Genomic DNA, 15,312 nt, shown 5'->3' on the forward strand with positions numbered 1-15,312 from the left:
GTATTTAAAATATATAAAGAATTTCAAAACTCAACAGTAATAATCAAACAATTCAATTGGAAAATGGGCAAAATACTTAAACAGATATTTCACAAAAGAGGATATACAGATAGGAATAAGCGCATGAAAAGGTGTTCAACATAATTAGTCATTAGGGAAATGAAAATTAAAACCACATGAGATATTACTCCATACCTATTAGAATAGTAAAATAAAAAATAGTGATAACACTAAATACTGGCAAAGATGCAAAGAAACTAGATCATAACCAATCACTAGCAGTAATGTAAAATGGTGCAGTTACTCTGGAAGGCAGTTTGATAGTTTCTAATAAAACTCAGCATGCAGTTACCACATGGCCCAGCAACTGCACTTTTGGATATAAATAAAAACATATGTTCACACAAAAACCTACACACAAATGTTTACAGTGGCCTTATACATAATTGCTCCAAACTGGAACAACTCAGATGTTCTTCAATGGATGAATCATTAAAGAAACTATCGTGTATCAGATACTACTGAACTATTAATATACACAAGCTGATGAATCTCTAGATAATTATGCTGAATGAAAAAGCCAATCCCAAGAGGTATGATTTCATCTACATAGCATATTTGAAATGACTAAATTTTAGAAATGGAGAACACACTAGTGATTTCCAGGGATTAAGAACCGGAGGGGAAGAAGTGTGAAGGATGCCAGTGTGGTTATCAAAGGATGACACAAGGGATCCTTAGAGGGATAAAATAGTTTAGATCTTTACTGTGATGGTGGGTACACAAATCTACACGTGATAAGATTGTATAGAACCAAATGTGTGTGTGCACATACACATACACACACACACACACACACACAGAAATGAGTACAAGAGGAAAAATCTGAACAGAATCAGTCAATTGTAATAATGTCAATACCTGGATTGTGACATGACACTATAGTTTCACAAAATGTTATCATTGGAGGAAACTGGTTAGAGGATATTATGAGATCTCTCTGCATTAGTTCTTACAACCACATATGAATCTGTAATTATCTCAATAAAAACATCAACCACAAATGAAAGAAAGGGAGGGAGGGAGGGAGGGAGGGAGGAGGGAGGGAGGGAGGAGGGAGGGAGGGAGGGGGGAAGAAAAAAAGAAAGACCTAGATAATATAGTAAATTTTCAATCTTAGTCAAGAGGTTGAACTGTTACGTAGGCAGTTGGGAGCCACAGAACCTGGTTGAGGATAAAGGACTTGATTAGTGCTGAGGATCAAAAGTATCAACATGATGGCAGTGAGTATGACGAATTAAAGGAGAAGGTACAAAAGGCAGAGACACAGAAAACCGTAAGCGTGGGCCAGGTGAGAGGTGATACTGAAACCACATTCCCCGAGGAAATGAGGAACAGACTGTGCCTTTGGTCACTTCAGCAACCACATGGCCAACATACACTCACTTTGTCCAAGTTCTTGGTAAATTACACAGTATGTGGAAATCTGATTCTAAGACAAAGCATTTCCAAGTTATTTCACTATGCCATATTTTTAACATTTTGGTAAAATTAAGAGACATTTTTAGTCCTTGGTTTCAATATTTGTATAATTTCATAAATATAAGTGAAATAAGTTTTCTAATCACGGTGATGATTGGCATGTTCTTAAAAATAATTTAAGGCGTTTGAAGTTTTGAAAAATATATTAGACTTGTGATTTTCATTAATTTTAATTGAATGTTTAGAAAAGTTTGGTTAAATAAGTTTGTAATCGAAGTTTAAATGTCTGAGGAAATTAAATTTGTTAATTTTTAATGTTTTGATTTATCAGTCTAAGGAGTATTTAAACATTCAGAGAAATATTACTTAATGAATTTATACATTTATTTAATTGTGCATGAAATAGAATACAACAGGATTGAAGCTCTTCATACATTAAAGATTGTGAACATCACATTGTAGATCTGGGATCTAAGACTGTCTCTGCCTTTGTGACACCAAGCCACCCCAGGAAAGTTTGCATCTTCTCTTTACAGCCTCTAAGAGCTGAATGGTCCCAGCTTTGGAAGGAGGAATTGTCTTACCTTATGGGGTTGTCCATCCTGGACACTGTGAGGAAGGCAGCGAGATTGGCTGTATAGGAGGAGCACACGATGAGAGTGAAAAGCCACCAGCTGCCCATCACTATGCGCATGGCCACAGAGTTCACGGAGGATTCGCCACCTGTGGGAGGGAGGCAGATAAAGTGGATTGGTCCTGGGCATCCACTCTCACTCCCATCCGCACAGAAATGCTCCAGGCATAGGGAGCCTCCACTGGTGATGGGCTGGGGAGCAGAGAAGGAACTGCCAGCTTATTACGGGGAGCTGTGACAATTCTAGGAAAAAACCCTAAGGCCACAAACCTTGGAAGGCATGGAGGACCACAAAAATACGGAAGAACCAGGACTGGCCTTTTACTGATGTGATGCTTGTCAAAATGCCAAGGACAAAGTTGTGAATCTCAAACTCTCCCAGTTAGAAGATTCTACCGCACTGTGTTGAGAACTGGCAGGACTGCAACCTGGTTGATGGAAGGACCCTTTCCAATTTCAAATTCACATAGAGTAGTCTCAGGAATTCTATAAATATTGAATTACCTCCTACCCAGAGGGCTCCCTAACTTTCTTTTAAACCTCAGAAGTAAGATGTACCATATCATTGTTATTAATATTCAGCTCTCACTAGATGACTTTTTTTTTTCTAGGACTTTCAGAAATCATTGCATGTGACTTTCGGTCAAAAACTGCCTCTTTCAGGCTGCTTTTTTCCTCCTTGGTCCCTTCCGTGGCAGCAGAAAAAAGCTTCTCACTGACTATTCTTATATAACCTCACAAGCAGGTGATACATGTTTTGCAACGGTGCAAAACTGGGCCAAAACTCATTTTAGGAACTTTCAATTTGTTGTTTCTGGTCAAAATCCCACAATCCTGTAACTCCCCAAGCACTATCCAGATTTCTCAGATAGAAAACTTCATATCTCAAGAACGGCTGGAGTACTGCTTAGGTGATTGCAAAACAATTGTCATTTTTTCCCCATTAAGACTTCAGATTTAAACAAGATCCAGTTTCATTTGACAACCCCACGTGCACAGCAATCAATCTAATGTGGGAGGGGAGGAAAGTGCAAAGCAGAACTTCAAAGTCAATTTTATCTAAAGTGGAAAGCAGGATTTGAAGTTGAGTTCTTTGTTATCATTTCATTGAATTTCTAGCTGATGTTACTCAGAGAAATTGGGTGCAGCATAATATTAGTACTGCCCTAGAGATTAAATAAAACTGCCTTTACAAGGACTCTGGCAATATGCATCTAAGCACTTTGCCAGTGGATAAGATGTCCCAGGCCCCTGGGCTGTTCCAGCAGCAGGAAACCAGGAAGGTACCTTGCTGTACGAAGGCGCCATAGACGATCCAGATGGCACTGTGCAAGGTGGCAGACGCAGTTGGTCGGGGCTGGGCAGCATTCTGAGACCTTACGGCCTGTATCCGGTTCAACACAAATATCAGCACACCCACCACAGGGATGGCTGCCGCAATGCAGGCCCAGACCGCAAAATCAAACGGAGCAAAAAGAGAGAAGATGCTGATTTTCTCCTCGGGCTTCTTGATTAGGATCCCCACGGAGTAGTCCATGTACCGCTTGCTGAAGTCCACAACGCTCTCCCTCTCCGGAGTGATGGTGATGGCAGAGACGGCCAAGTCTGCTCTCTGAAAGGCAGAACCATCTCATCAGAAGGCCCATTGCTGGGTCCGCCCTGGGCCGAGGTGTGCCCTCTGCCCTGAGGGTAGTTCTGTCCACAGGGAATGGCTTTGAGAGTGGACACTCTGTGACCTTGAATATTGTAAGGAAAATCCAACACTAGGTTGTCTATTATTACCTTCTTCACCTTGCAAATTTCTCTCCCAAACCCCCAAAACTCACGGAAACCTCTTCTGGAGAAAACAGTCTGTAAAGCACCTTCATTTCTGTACAAATTGTAGTTTTTCTTCACTTTCTTATTGTTCCCCCTAGCAAACTTTAGCGATTTCCTTTCTTATGCTGGTATTTCCTCCTTGTCACCCAAACCCCACCAAGAGGTCCTTTCTATCTTCTAAGTTTATCTGCATCTTTCCTATACCTTAAGGCCAACGAGACACTCCATTTTTCTATCAAGCGTCTCCAAATTCCATTAGCACATTGATGTCTCTCTTTTCTAAAATACTTTAGAAGGTATATGGTGAGTCATACAACTACCTTCAATCTCATTAATGTATCAGCACCTGATGGCTTTATATGTAGACTATGCCAAAGAATAACATCCATGGAGAAAAAAGTGGTCCTCTACTTCTTTTGATCGCCAATTCCCATAACTCATGGCCTGCAGACACATGGTTGGTTCTTTGTATGGTAATGCCCTATTCGAGGGACTCTCTGGACATGCTGTACTGTGACTTTAAAAGTGCCTCACAAGATTTTTGCTTTCTAAGATAGGCTTCATTTGAAAAGTAACCAAAGATCTCCATTAAGATGGAAGTACACTCTGAGATAAAGCTGCCAAGACTGGTGGAGGTTGAATGATGGCGGGCAAGTATGGGCCTGGAGTACTCACTTCAACCCCAAGAGCACTAAAATGTGGTCATCCAGATCTTGGCTCTTGGGCTTTGAAGTAGGAGGCATCCTCAGAACTAGGTTTAGTTTAGAATGACCAAGTGTGACAACAGATCCAACCTACATATTCAAATTGGGGAAACATACATAGAAAGATTTTACCATGTTTAACATGTGAGCTACAGGGGCAGATACACTGATGTCGTAAACTGCAATCCAACAACGTATCTAGAGTAGAGAAAAATATTGGAGGTGATGATGTTGGCGCTCTCCTCTTACACTGGTCACATCTGCATCTCTGGCTTTGCCTTTGCCTCCCCTGTCACAAACTCAAGGTCCAGGGGTGGTGGTGGTGGTGGTCAGCTTTTTGTAAAGAGATATAGTGAAGCAGGACAGGTTTACAATATAGGATGGAGAGAAACTATTTGAAGCCAGGTTCAAAGAGGAAATTGACACAAGTGGAAGGGTGACCTGTAACAGGAGGAAAAATACTCCCCCTCCTCTGAACTGGAGGTCAGGGCCTATATCTGCAGATGTGAATTTCATAGGAAATTGAAGTGGAAGTTCACACCCAGAAGTCTCTATTTTTTCAATAATGTAGTAGAACAATCTTTTTCTTTTTTTTTAATTGAGGATAGAAGGTTATTAGGTTGCTTGATGAGAAAGGTAAATTTTCGAAATAGTCTCTAAGAAATGTTGCCAAGGGACCCAACAAAGGCTAAGTCAAGGAACTCAGGCTGTCCTGAAGGCCCAGCTGAGGCTGGAGTCACGCATTGTTCATACATTCATCTCACATATTTGTGATTTTCTTCTCTAACTGTATGCAGCCACCTGGATGTCCAAGTCAGAGGACAGATAATAGAATCAAGTCAGGGTTTGGCTGCAACAGAAATCAAAAGCATGGAGAATCACAAGGGATGACAGGAATCACCAGGGTTTTTCTGGTCAACCCCAGAAGGCACCCCAGGCAGGAAAGGATGCAATATCAGAGGAGCATGGAAACCTTAGAAGAGGATGAACCTCAAATCCATATGCTAAGTGGAAGGGGCCAGACACAAAGCCCACATATTATATGACTGCACTTATACTGAATGTTCATAAAAGCAAATCTATAGAGATAGAAACTAGATGGATGGTTCCCTAGGGCTGCGGTTAGGAATGGGATTAACTGTAAATGAGTATGAGAGATGTCATTGGGGTGATGGAAGTATTCAAAAACTAGATTATGGAGATGGTTGCACAACTCAGTAGATTTTCTAAAAATCATTGAATTGTATATCTGAAGTGGGTGGATTTTATAGTATATAAATTATACTACACAGTTGCATTTTTTTTAATCCTAGTAGAAATTAGAGAACTATATGCCTCCTGTCTGCCTTTATGGATTTATAAAGCCAAGGACCTATGTTTTAGGGACAAAGGACTAAAAGACTCAGGACAACAGGCTGCAGTCATGGAATGGGACAGTGACAACAACGTGTAAGATGCTGCCGTGATGCATGGCTGTGGGTGCTGGAGCGGAGAACAAGCACAGGTCACGGGAGGTGAGGAGCTCAAGCACTGGGGTGGCAGAGATGCTCACAGGCATGTCAGAAATATCAAGGTTGGTGGCAACAGAAACCATGGAGAGGGAGGGCTTGAGTCAGATGCCACCATCATAAATGGTTGTGAGGAAATGACCCAGAGGGCATGGGATGACAGGGACAAGGACTGGGACAGTGAATTCGTCTCAGGCCAGGAGACTCAATGAGAGTTCAGGTTCTACAGGAGGGAGGATGAGTAATGATTGAAAGTTAGTAAGAGGAGCTGAGGAATGTCATATCACCTGCACATAGCAATGCAGACACACAGACATATTCATTCACACACAGACACACACACACACACACACACACACACACACACACACACACACATACACACGGGTACAGACCCCATTGGTGAGCGAGGAGGGAGAGGAGAAGAAGCACTCACCAGTGCCCCACCCAAGCAGGAACTAGGTTCCTGTTTCAGCCCAAATGTGAGGGTGGGTTTCATGAAGGGTGTATTACAGAGCAGGCACAGTGGATAGGTTTCAAGGAATGAGAGCAATGGGCACAGAAGGAAAACATTGAGGGCCAGGGAATGAGAAAATAAAAGAGTGGAAATGGGTATGACTAAGAAAAAGAGGGCTTTAGCGTATGGAGAGTGGTAACTGTGGTCTGTTTAATGGTCCCAAGGTTCCAACTGCATAATGGGCCAAATTTAGATATCACCCAGAGGCAGACTGGGGTGCCCCTCCCCGTGGACCTTCTTTTGGGACCTACCTTGCTGATGAGCTCCCCGATCATCCCGTTCCAGGAGGTGTTATGGAGCTGGTGACCGTACCTGCCATCAGGGGCCTGGTAAATCTCATATTTGAAGCCCAGAGCCTTGGCAAGGGCATCCAGGACGTCTATGGAGAACCCTTTGTAGCGCTTGGGCTGTCCAAGGATGTTCTCAGCCACCATCACAAAAGGCTCTTCCTGAGGACAACAGAATGAAGGTGCTTCAATGAAATAACAGGTTCATTAACACACATCTTTCCAGGGTATTGTTGGAGAGATGAATTGCAACTTTAGAACGTTTGTGTATGTGTTTCCCCAGTTTAGGCCTGAAGTCTCAACCTCTCTGCCCCTTCCTACAGCAGCTTATGCACATTCAGGGTACAGTGCACCGGAGCATCCCTCCAACCAGCATGTCAGTGCAGGAAAGGGGACTTACTTGTTCTGTGTCACGTTATCCTAGGCTCCGCCCATACCCCGCCTCCCGAATTACAGGGTTTGTTTTCCTTCCTCTATTTGTGACATTCGGGAAATGCCATAATTCTTCAGGACCCACATAAGAAATTATCGTGGATATTTTATTATCGTGGATATTTTTCATCCACGATAATAAATGACAGCAAAGTTGTGTGATACTAGATTGGGAGAGGACAATATTGCATCTATCGGGTTGTACTAGAAAATGGATGCTGATTAATGGACTAAGATCATATCCTAAATCAAAGGATAGGATAAGATTAAATCCCAAATCCCAAGTCCAAAGCTATGCCACGTTCACTGTCACATATTTTGTGCTGTGTCACATGTGTTCCTGTAGGGCATGTGGCCCTCTGGAAAGCATCTCTGTCTCCCGCACCATGACCCTGTGAAACTGAACAAGAAGGGACCTTTTAAACAGCTGTAGATAATGTTTATCATTAATTTTCAGGGGGTGGGTAGAGTATAATCCGTATTAATGGTGTGCGTATGTAGAGTGACAGAACACTGCCTGCAAAGGCGTCTAGAGCTGAGACACTGGTGCCTGCTACTAAGAGGTAAGTCTAAAATGTCTCCTATACTTCTAAAAAAGGTGAAGAAAGAAATTGAAAGGATGATGATTCTAAAGTCTCTCACAGATGTAAAAGTCCATGATTCCAGGACAACTGTGCAGAAAAATTGCAACTAATAAATGGTCTTCATTATGAACTTTGTATCACATGGGCCTGTCCGTGGTATTGGGAGCAGGAAGAATGTCCACCTCCCAGCATCTTTCTGGCTCCTGGGAAAGCTCTCCTAAGGACCACCAGGAGGTCAAGGTTCTGTTTACACCCAAGAACAAAGAGAGCATCTGTGCTCACTCTGGAGCTCAACAGTGGATCTGGATTAGTGGTCCTTCTCTAGAGCATTCCAGTGGCCTGCCACGGAAGGCCTCAGAAGTCCTCGGGCAGAATTTCCAATCTGATCCTTCCTTCATTCTTCACAAAATTATTAGAGTGAAAGGCCTTCTGAAAACTCAAGCCACTACTCAAGATCCCCTTCTCTCCAAACCCAGCATTAAATCAAACAGAGAACCCTCTGATGCAAAAGCCTGAAGAACGAACCTCCCCAATATGCCCATGATCCTACCAAGACAGTCACCACTTTGAGAGTCAGTCCTTGGAGGCGGCTGCCCATGGGCCTCTCTTGCAGGCTGCCATTCAGGCCCTTCTCAGAGTCCCAGGTCGCCAGCTGTGAAGGAAAAAGGGAGTGTGAGAGACAGAATGAGTACCTGGGCACACCTTAAAGCCTTGCTTCCTAAACAGGGATCCTGACCAGGCAGGTAGGCAGATAGCACCCCTCTGAGTTTCCTAGAGACCAAGAGCCATCTTAAAACCATAGAAAGAATAAAAGTATGACACAGAGTTGCACTTCCTTCATAACCTCACATGGATCTTGCCACATCCTTAAAATGAAACCAATTGGGAAGAACTTATTTCTGGAATGAACATTTCCATCCAAATTCATTCTGTCTATCCACTGAAGCCATGTCACTGTGTCTCCCGCAAAGTGTCTTTTTTCTTTAATTAGTCCTTTGACTTGCCCAGGCCAGAGGGCCCTTGAGTTCAGCCATTGCCACCAGCAGTGTAGGATGACACTCAGCAGTGAAGGGGGCAATAAAGACCCAAGTGTACAGCTTTTCCTGCACCCTAGTGCCTACTGCAAGCCGTGTCAAGAGCTCACTGCCCGTCTTCACTGTAGTGCAAACTTCATCATTTTCCCTGATACACACATGGAGGCCAAGAATACACATCCTCCTGAGCCTGCAAGGTCTGTCCAATAACCTGATGCCTCTCTGACAAGCACCCTAAGGGGGTCGAGGAGACCCTATCCTGGCTCAGAAACAACAGGAGACACAGGTATTCTGGGGACTGCTTCCCCTTCCTGCAGGCCTGGGCAGCAGTGATGAAACTGTTGTCTCATCAATGATTCTGAACTTTTAGTTGGTGAGATGTAAAAAAATCCAGATACCGGCCCCCATCTCAAGACAGCTTAATGGGCATGTGGGAAGTTAGACCTCCCATGATCCTCGTTGACAACCCCAAGTCTTCTAGGTCACTAGGCCTCTACCTTGCTTGCATATTAGAATCTGTTAAGAGGACGTAAGGCATTCTGAAGGCCAGGCCCCACATTCAGGGACTCAGTTTCACTGGTCTGTAGTGGACGGGATGTGGATATTTTAGTTCCTCGGGTAATACTAATGCACAACCAAGGCCTGAAGCACACTGTAGATTAAAGCAGTGACCCTCAAAGTGTGACAGGCCCAGAAGTCACCCAAGGACTTCACATGCACTTTCTGGTTCCAGGGCCTAAGATTATACCTGTCTAACAAGCTCTCGGGTGATGCTGCTGCTGCAATCCATGGCCACCATTTAAGCAGCAAGGGGTTAAAGAATCAGACTGCCTCAGGCAGTGTCTGCTCTTTGGCAAGGAAAAGCGCAAGACAAGCCGAGCAGGAGAACCACCCCTCTGTGGAAAAGGGCCAGCAGGTACAGGAGCCACCAATAGTGCCGCTTAAGGACACTTCTACTCTCCCAGCATTTCCCATAGTCTTGCCATCTGTAGCAGGATCTGCACACTGAGCCTTTACTCTGAGGCCAGAGTTCCAGAATCTGTGGGGCCATTCCACCTGGAAGATACTCCTCGGCCTCGAGTAGGAACATCAGAATGAGACGTGTGGTTCTAGAACCAGGTGAAAAAGAACATGGAAACTCCTGCTGTCACCACAGACATGATACCAAGTAAGACCCAGTCCTTCCTAAATAATAGGATGCCTGGCAGTGATGAACGAACCATTTAGTTAAGAGCATGGCCATGTATTGTGAGGAGCTCCCCAGAGCCGCCACTAACTAATTTTAGGAACACTGCTGTGAAGAGCAGTTAAGATATACCCAAGGTCCTGTACAAGAACATCAAAGATACCACACTCTGGGACTGGTACAGTGAGAACGAAACCTCACTGCTGTTTCTCCATTAGGTCTCAGGAAACAGCAGTAGGACCCAGAATCAGTTCCTGTGCCTAGATTAAAATGCTGGTCAAAGGGAAGAGAACAAACTCAGCCAAAGGAGTCAAGGTATTGATTCCCTGCCTTCTTTGGACCCACCAACATGCACTCAGGGAACTCCTGGTGTGTATTTGGGCTACCTGCATCTCATCCCCATAAATTGTGACATAGGCATTGGAGCCATTAAACCCTGAGGGGTGGTCTGCTGCACCGCCTGGTTGGGTGGCGTTATGAAGGCCCCTGGACCATCTCAGTGACTTAGAGTCCTAAGGAAGGCAATCTCATCCTCAAGAAGCCATATCTGTCCAAGGGACTAAATATCCTGCCCTCCACCAGGACTTACATTTCTAACACCTGCTGCTGAACCTCCCTGGCACGGGGGAAGGGGCATCTCGACTCTGCTGCCCTGGCATGCATGAGTGCCTGCAGTGGGGTTCTGGGGGGCCTTGCTCAACCAGGCTTTACCTGTCTTCCTATTGGACTTGTAACCACTCATGAGAATGGAGAATAGAGGCAGGAAAAAGCAGTAAGGATGAAGCCAGGTCCTTCCGGGGTTTTAGTTCAGCTCCAAGAAGGGTTCTGCCTCTCAATGCCTGTCCATACCCCTGTGCTTCTAGCCCACTGCCTGGCTGAGGGCAGTACCTCTGTCCCAGAGCATAGCAACAGCCCTCCCATTGATCTCATTACCCGAACCTTCTTCTCGTACAGCCCTTCTCCAATGTGCTGATAGGTACCTTTATAAAAAACAAACTCAAACATGAACTACGTCAATTAAATTGTTTTAATGGCCTCCCATTTCGTGCAGGATAAATCCTACTACTTTTAAGCTTGGCATAAACTAAAGAGCTTCCTAATCCAGACCCAACCCTGACTTTCAGCCTCACTTCTTGTACATAGCCACAGTACACTGCAACCCCTCAAATCCCTAACCTTTCTCAAGTACATCGTATTCCCTCCTGACTCATTGTATATGTTTCCTTTGCCCAGAATGCCATTTCTCTTCAGCTTAGTCTGGTAAACTCTTACTCATGTTTTTAAAAAATAAGTGTTCACTTTAGAATAGTTTTCAATTTACAGAAAAGTTGCAGAGGTTGTGCAGATAGCCCACACCCAGTTCCCCGTTGCCCTTACATTCCTCACAGCAAATGAAATGCTTAGCCAATCGCCACCACTTACGCAAAGCTGTAGTACAAATGATCTCCACTGTCTTCCATTCTGGAACTAAGTCTGTGATCCAGCTGTGTTACCTGGGTTTCTCACCCTCTCCCCTGGGATCAAAAATCCCATCTTCATAAACTGTCGAGAGTCTCTGGCTCATGAACTAGACCTTGTCCTGCTTATTCCCATCTCAGGGTGTCCAACCTTGTCTTAAATGCCATATTCTCTCAAAGATCAACTTACGGTAACTGCTATAGATTTGTGGAAAAAGCTAGGAACTTGGAGGAGTGGAATTAGCATATGTTTATGAGTCGGCAGACATATTCTAGCTGTGTTTCCGCCACTTACTTATCTGAGTGACCTCAGACAGCACAGTGCTTAAAACACAGAAGCCAGTCAACAAATATTTGCTGAATAAATTTAACTTCACTGAAATTTCATTTTCTTATCTATAAAATGAAATAAAATAACTTCCCTGCCTACCATGTTTAGGGACTGTTCAAAGGAGAAAATCATTTTGAAATGATCTGTTGTAAAATAACTGAATAATCACAAAGTGAAGAATCAGAATATAAAACTGTGTGTACAACAACCTTAATTATTATTTATTTTTTAGAAAAAGTGGTGCTAAAAATGGGAGGAGATATGATAAAAATGTAATATGTAAATGTATCTAGGTGGTAAATTTACGAATAATCAGTATTATTTCCTTATGGTCTTCTATGTTTTTAACAGGTTTTTCAATACTTTCACAGAAGGGAAAATAAGCTTTTGATAAAAATAACTAGCACAGGCAATTAAGCGAAATCCTGTCACATGTACTTGCATGATAGAGGACTGAATGGAAGAAAGCAATCAAATTATCTGTTGGTATGTCAAGGCCAATCTAAGAGTCAGAACCCAATAAATCAGTCCTCTGGTTTCAAGGAGCTGTAGTCAAGGAGTGCACATCTCCTAGAAGAGACACATTGTAAGTTCGTCCAGCAAGCCATCTCACATTCTATGATCTCTCCAAAACGGTCAGGTTTGGAGACAGGAATGTGGCTCCTGCTACCCTCCATGAAGACAGGCACGCTTTTTCCATGAAAGAAGAGGGATGGCACCAAATCATGTTAGTTGCTACTCAGACAACCCTAAGGCAAGGCCATTTAAATCAAAGTAGAACTTCATGAGAGGAAAAAGAATTCCTCCAAGCCTGTTGTTATTCCTATATTTTTGTCTGAAAGTACTTAGGGCTTTAAGCCTTTTTTTTTAATGTTTTATTATTAATTATTTATTTAGTTCCTTAATAGAGAGTTATCTCTCCCAGGCCTTCAGGCATTTTGTACTGACAAAGAGAAAAACAAACAAACTTCAAAGTGAAACCAAAATTCTGCCTTCAAACACATCAAAGAGCAGCCATGTTCCAGGATCAGGGATCTTTTGAGTTGGGCGGGAGTTTATTCCCTCGTAACAGCCTGAAGCTGAGAGTCCCAGGCTGAGTGAGTCCCCCTATTTCCACGAAGCTTTGTGCTCTTGCCCAAATCTTAAGACCAGAGTAGCAAACCTTCATCATTTCTGAGGAAGGCCAACCCTCAGAAGGGGACATCTGATATGTAAGACCAGAACAAAGAAAGACACAGTCCAAACAGACTCCAGCGGATTTTTTTTTTTTTAATAAAATAAAGCCTTTAAATGGATTCCCAAGCTTGGAGCCTACCAAGAGTACAAGAGGCTGCACCCCACCTACGTCCTGAGGGCGCCTGGTTCTCCAGGTTCAAAATGCCCGAGGAAAGCGTTTCAGTCGATAAAAGCCAAATGAGGCTGATACGCTTGATAAATGGGGAGCCAGGAAAACCTTATACCCAAAGAAGTCCCGACACTTAGTCATACAGCTGCAGACCATTTCGTCAGTACATAAGTGTGTTGACGCTTGTATTTCACTGACAGAATTTTGTCCATGGGATGGATGAATTTATGGCCATAGACACCCATTTTGACAGCTGACCTGTCAAGATCAGTGCCTGAAAAACTAATTTCCAGCACTGTTAAACACAATGAGAACTGCCGCTATTTGATAAGATAACCATGGTTTTCATTCACCACCGAGATCTGCCCTTACCCATACCAGAAGTGTGCGTGGAGCCAGAGGTTATAGCACAATCACTACTTGAAAGGAGATATATATGGTCTCAAGATCTGATTATGACAAACAACTGCTCAGAGATCAGCAAATTGGAGAATAAATTACATAAATCACTGGTCTCAGGCAAATATTTTTCTGGAGTCGAACATTTTAATGTTTGAGTTGTGAGATGTGGAGATTTGGAACACAATGGGTCAGGCCTCCTGTGAGAGACTGGACTTTGTGGTCTGTAATCTAATTATCAAGGTGTCTTAAAGTGCTGTTTTCTTTTCATGGGAGGCAAGAAGGAGAGGGGAGGCAATCCAACTGCTTACAGCCCCAAGAAAAAATATGACCAGTTGCATATACAGAACCTTACCAATTGGAGGAAGGGAGGGAGGGAGGGAGGGAGGGAGGGAGGGAGGGAGGGAGGGAGGGAGGGAGGGAGGGAGGGGAAGGGAAGGAAGGAAGGAAGGAAGGAAGGAAGGAAGGAAGGAAGGAAGGAAGGAAGGAAGGAAGGAAAGTTTCATTAATCCCATACCTCATGTTTAACTATGTCCAACAAGAGCAATAACTTAACTTGTCCCATTTCACAACTGAGTGAATAACACTTTGGTGGTAAGCTTGTCTGGGCAGAGCACTGGAAACAGGAAGTGAAGTTTTATGACCATGACTGTCAAACCTCACAGTCATAGCTGGAGTCCCATGCAAGCTGTGTCCTCATCAACCAATAATTACCGTTAGCCAAGCACAGACAACTTCAGCTGAGATACAGGTTTCAGTAGCGATGGCCACAGTGCATTTATTATCATGGCGGTGTGTGGACTTCTCTAAAATAACAACCTTTTATTAGCTTTTGTTCCTTTGTCCATTTTTATTGGAAAACACATGGGTTCAGCATATGTTTCAGAGGATCACAGCCTTGGATGGGGAAGGGGTGAGGGGGAAACCCACATCTTGAATCAGCTTGAATTGGGGTATTCAGTCAGCACTGATTTTAAATAGTCAGTTGCACATTTTAAGCTTTGGCTAAATGCAGGGACATGTTTAGACACAAACACAGTATCTTGGAAGTACAGTATAAGAATCTGATGACAGAATATTAATATTTGTAGTTAGGATTCCTCAACTAATGTCTAATTTAAGAGTTCATTTTGGGAATTCCAGTATGTCAGGGCCACTCAGGTGTGGGCCTTGGAGAGTATGCACCGCAGGATGTGACCATCAGGTCACATGTACCCACCGAGAAAGGGGCCGAGACCTTAGCTGGCGCTCCAGATGTGCTGAGTAGGAGGGGGAAGGAGACTCACTCTGAGGCAGAGAGAACTGAAAGTCTCAGGCCAGCACAATCTGCACAGGGAACTGAGCATTTTGTGAGAACAGAACTTATGCTAAATGTCCAGAAGGTAGGGCCATGAGACACTGAAAAAAGAGTAAAATCGACCAGAGAGCTATCACATATGGGGTCTTCACGAAAAACCTTTAGCAAGGATGAGAAAAAGGTATTTTCCCATGGTGTTGGAATGGAGGACAAGGAATACGAGCAGAAGTGTCGCTACTCTGGCAACCAGGTCAATCATGATGGAGACCATGGACATGCCCAAATTCTAGCCTCCAC

The 15,312-nt window shown here is 43.6% G+C and overlaps 1 protein-coding gene across 1 annotated transcript in view; it reads right to left on the minus strand.

The window, feature by feature from the left end:
- Nucleotides 1–15,312, minus strand: part of GRID1 (glutamate ionotropic receptor delta type subunit 1) — a 702,359-nt gene that overhangs the window by 115,705 nt on the left and 571,342 nt on the right. The window contains exons 9-12 of the mRNA XM_074339722.2: nucleotides 8,517–8,618; nucleotides 6,915–7,112; nucleotides 3,404–3,728; nucleotides 2,067–2,205 (exon numbers count right to left, since the gene is read on the minus strand). Of these exons, the coding sequence (XP_074195823.2) occupies nucleotides 2,067–2,205; nucleotides 3,404–3,728; nucleotides 6,915–7,112; nucleotides 8,517–8,618 (764 nt within the window). The remainder of the gene's footprint in view (nucleotides 1–2,066; nucleotides 2,206–3,403; nucleotides 3,729–6,914; nucleotides 7,113–8,516; nucleotides 8,619–15,312) is intronic.

Source organism: Rhinolophus sinicus, chromosome 15, assembly GCF_057876585.1.
Source record: "Rhinolophus sinicus isolate RSI-liver-muscle chromosome 15, RSI-T2T, whole genome shotgun sequence".
Lineage (NCBI taxonomy): Eukaryota > Metazoa > Chordata > Mammalia > Chiroptera > Rhinolophidae > Rhinolophus > Rhinolophus sinicus.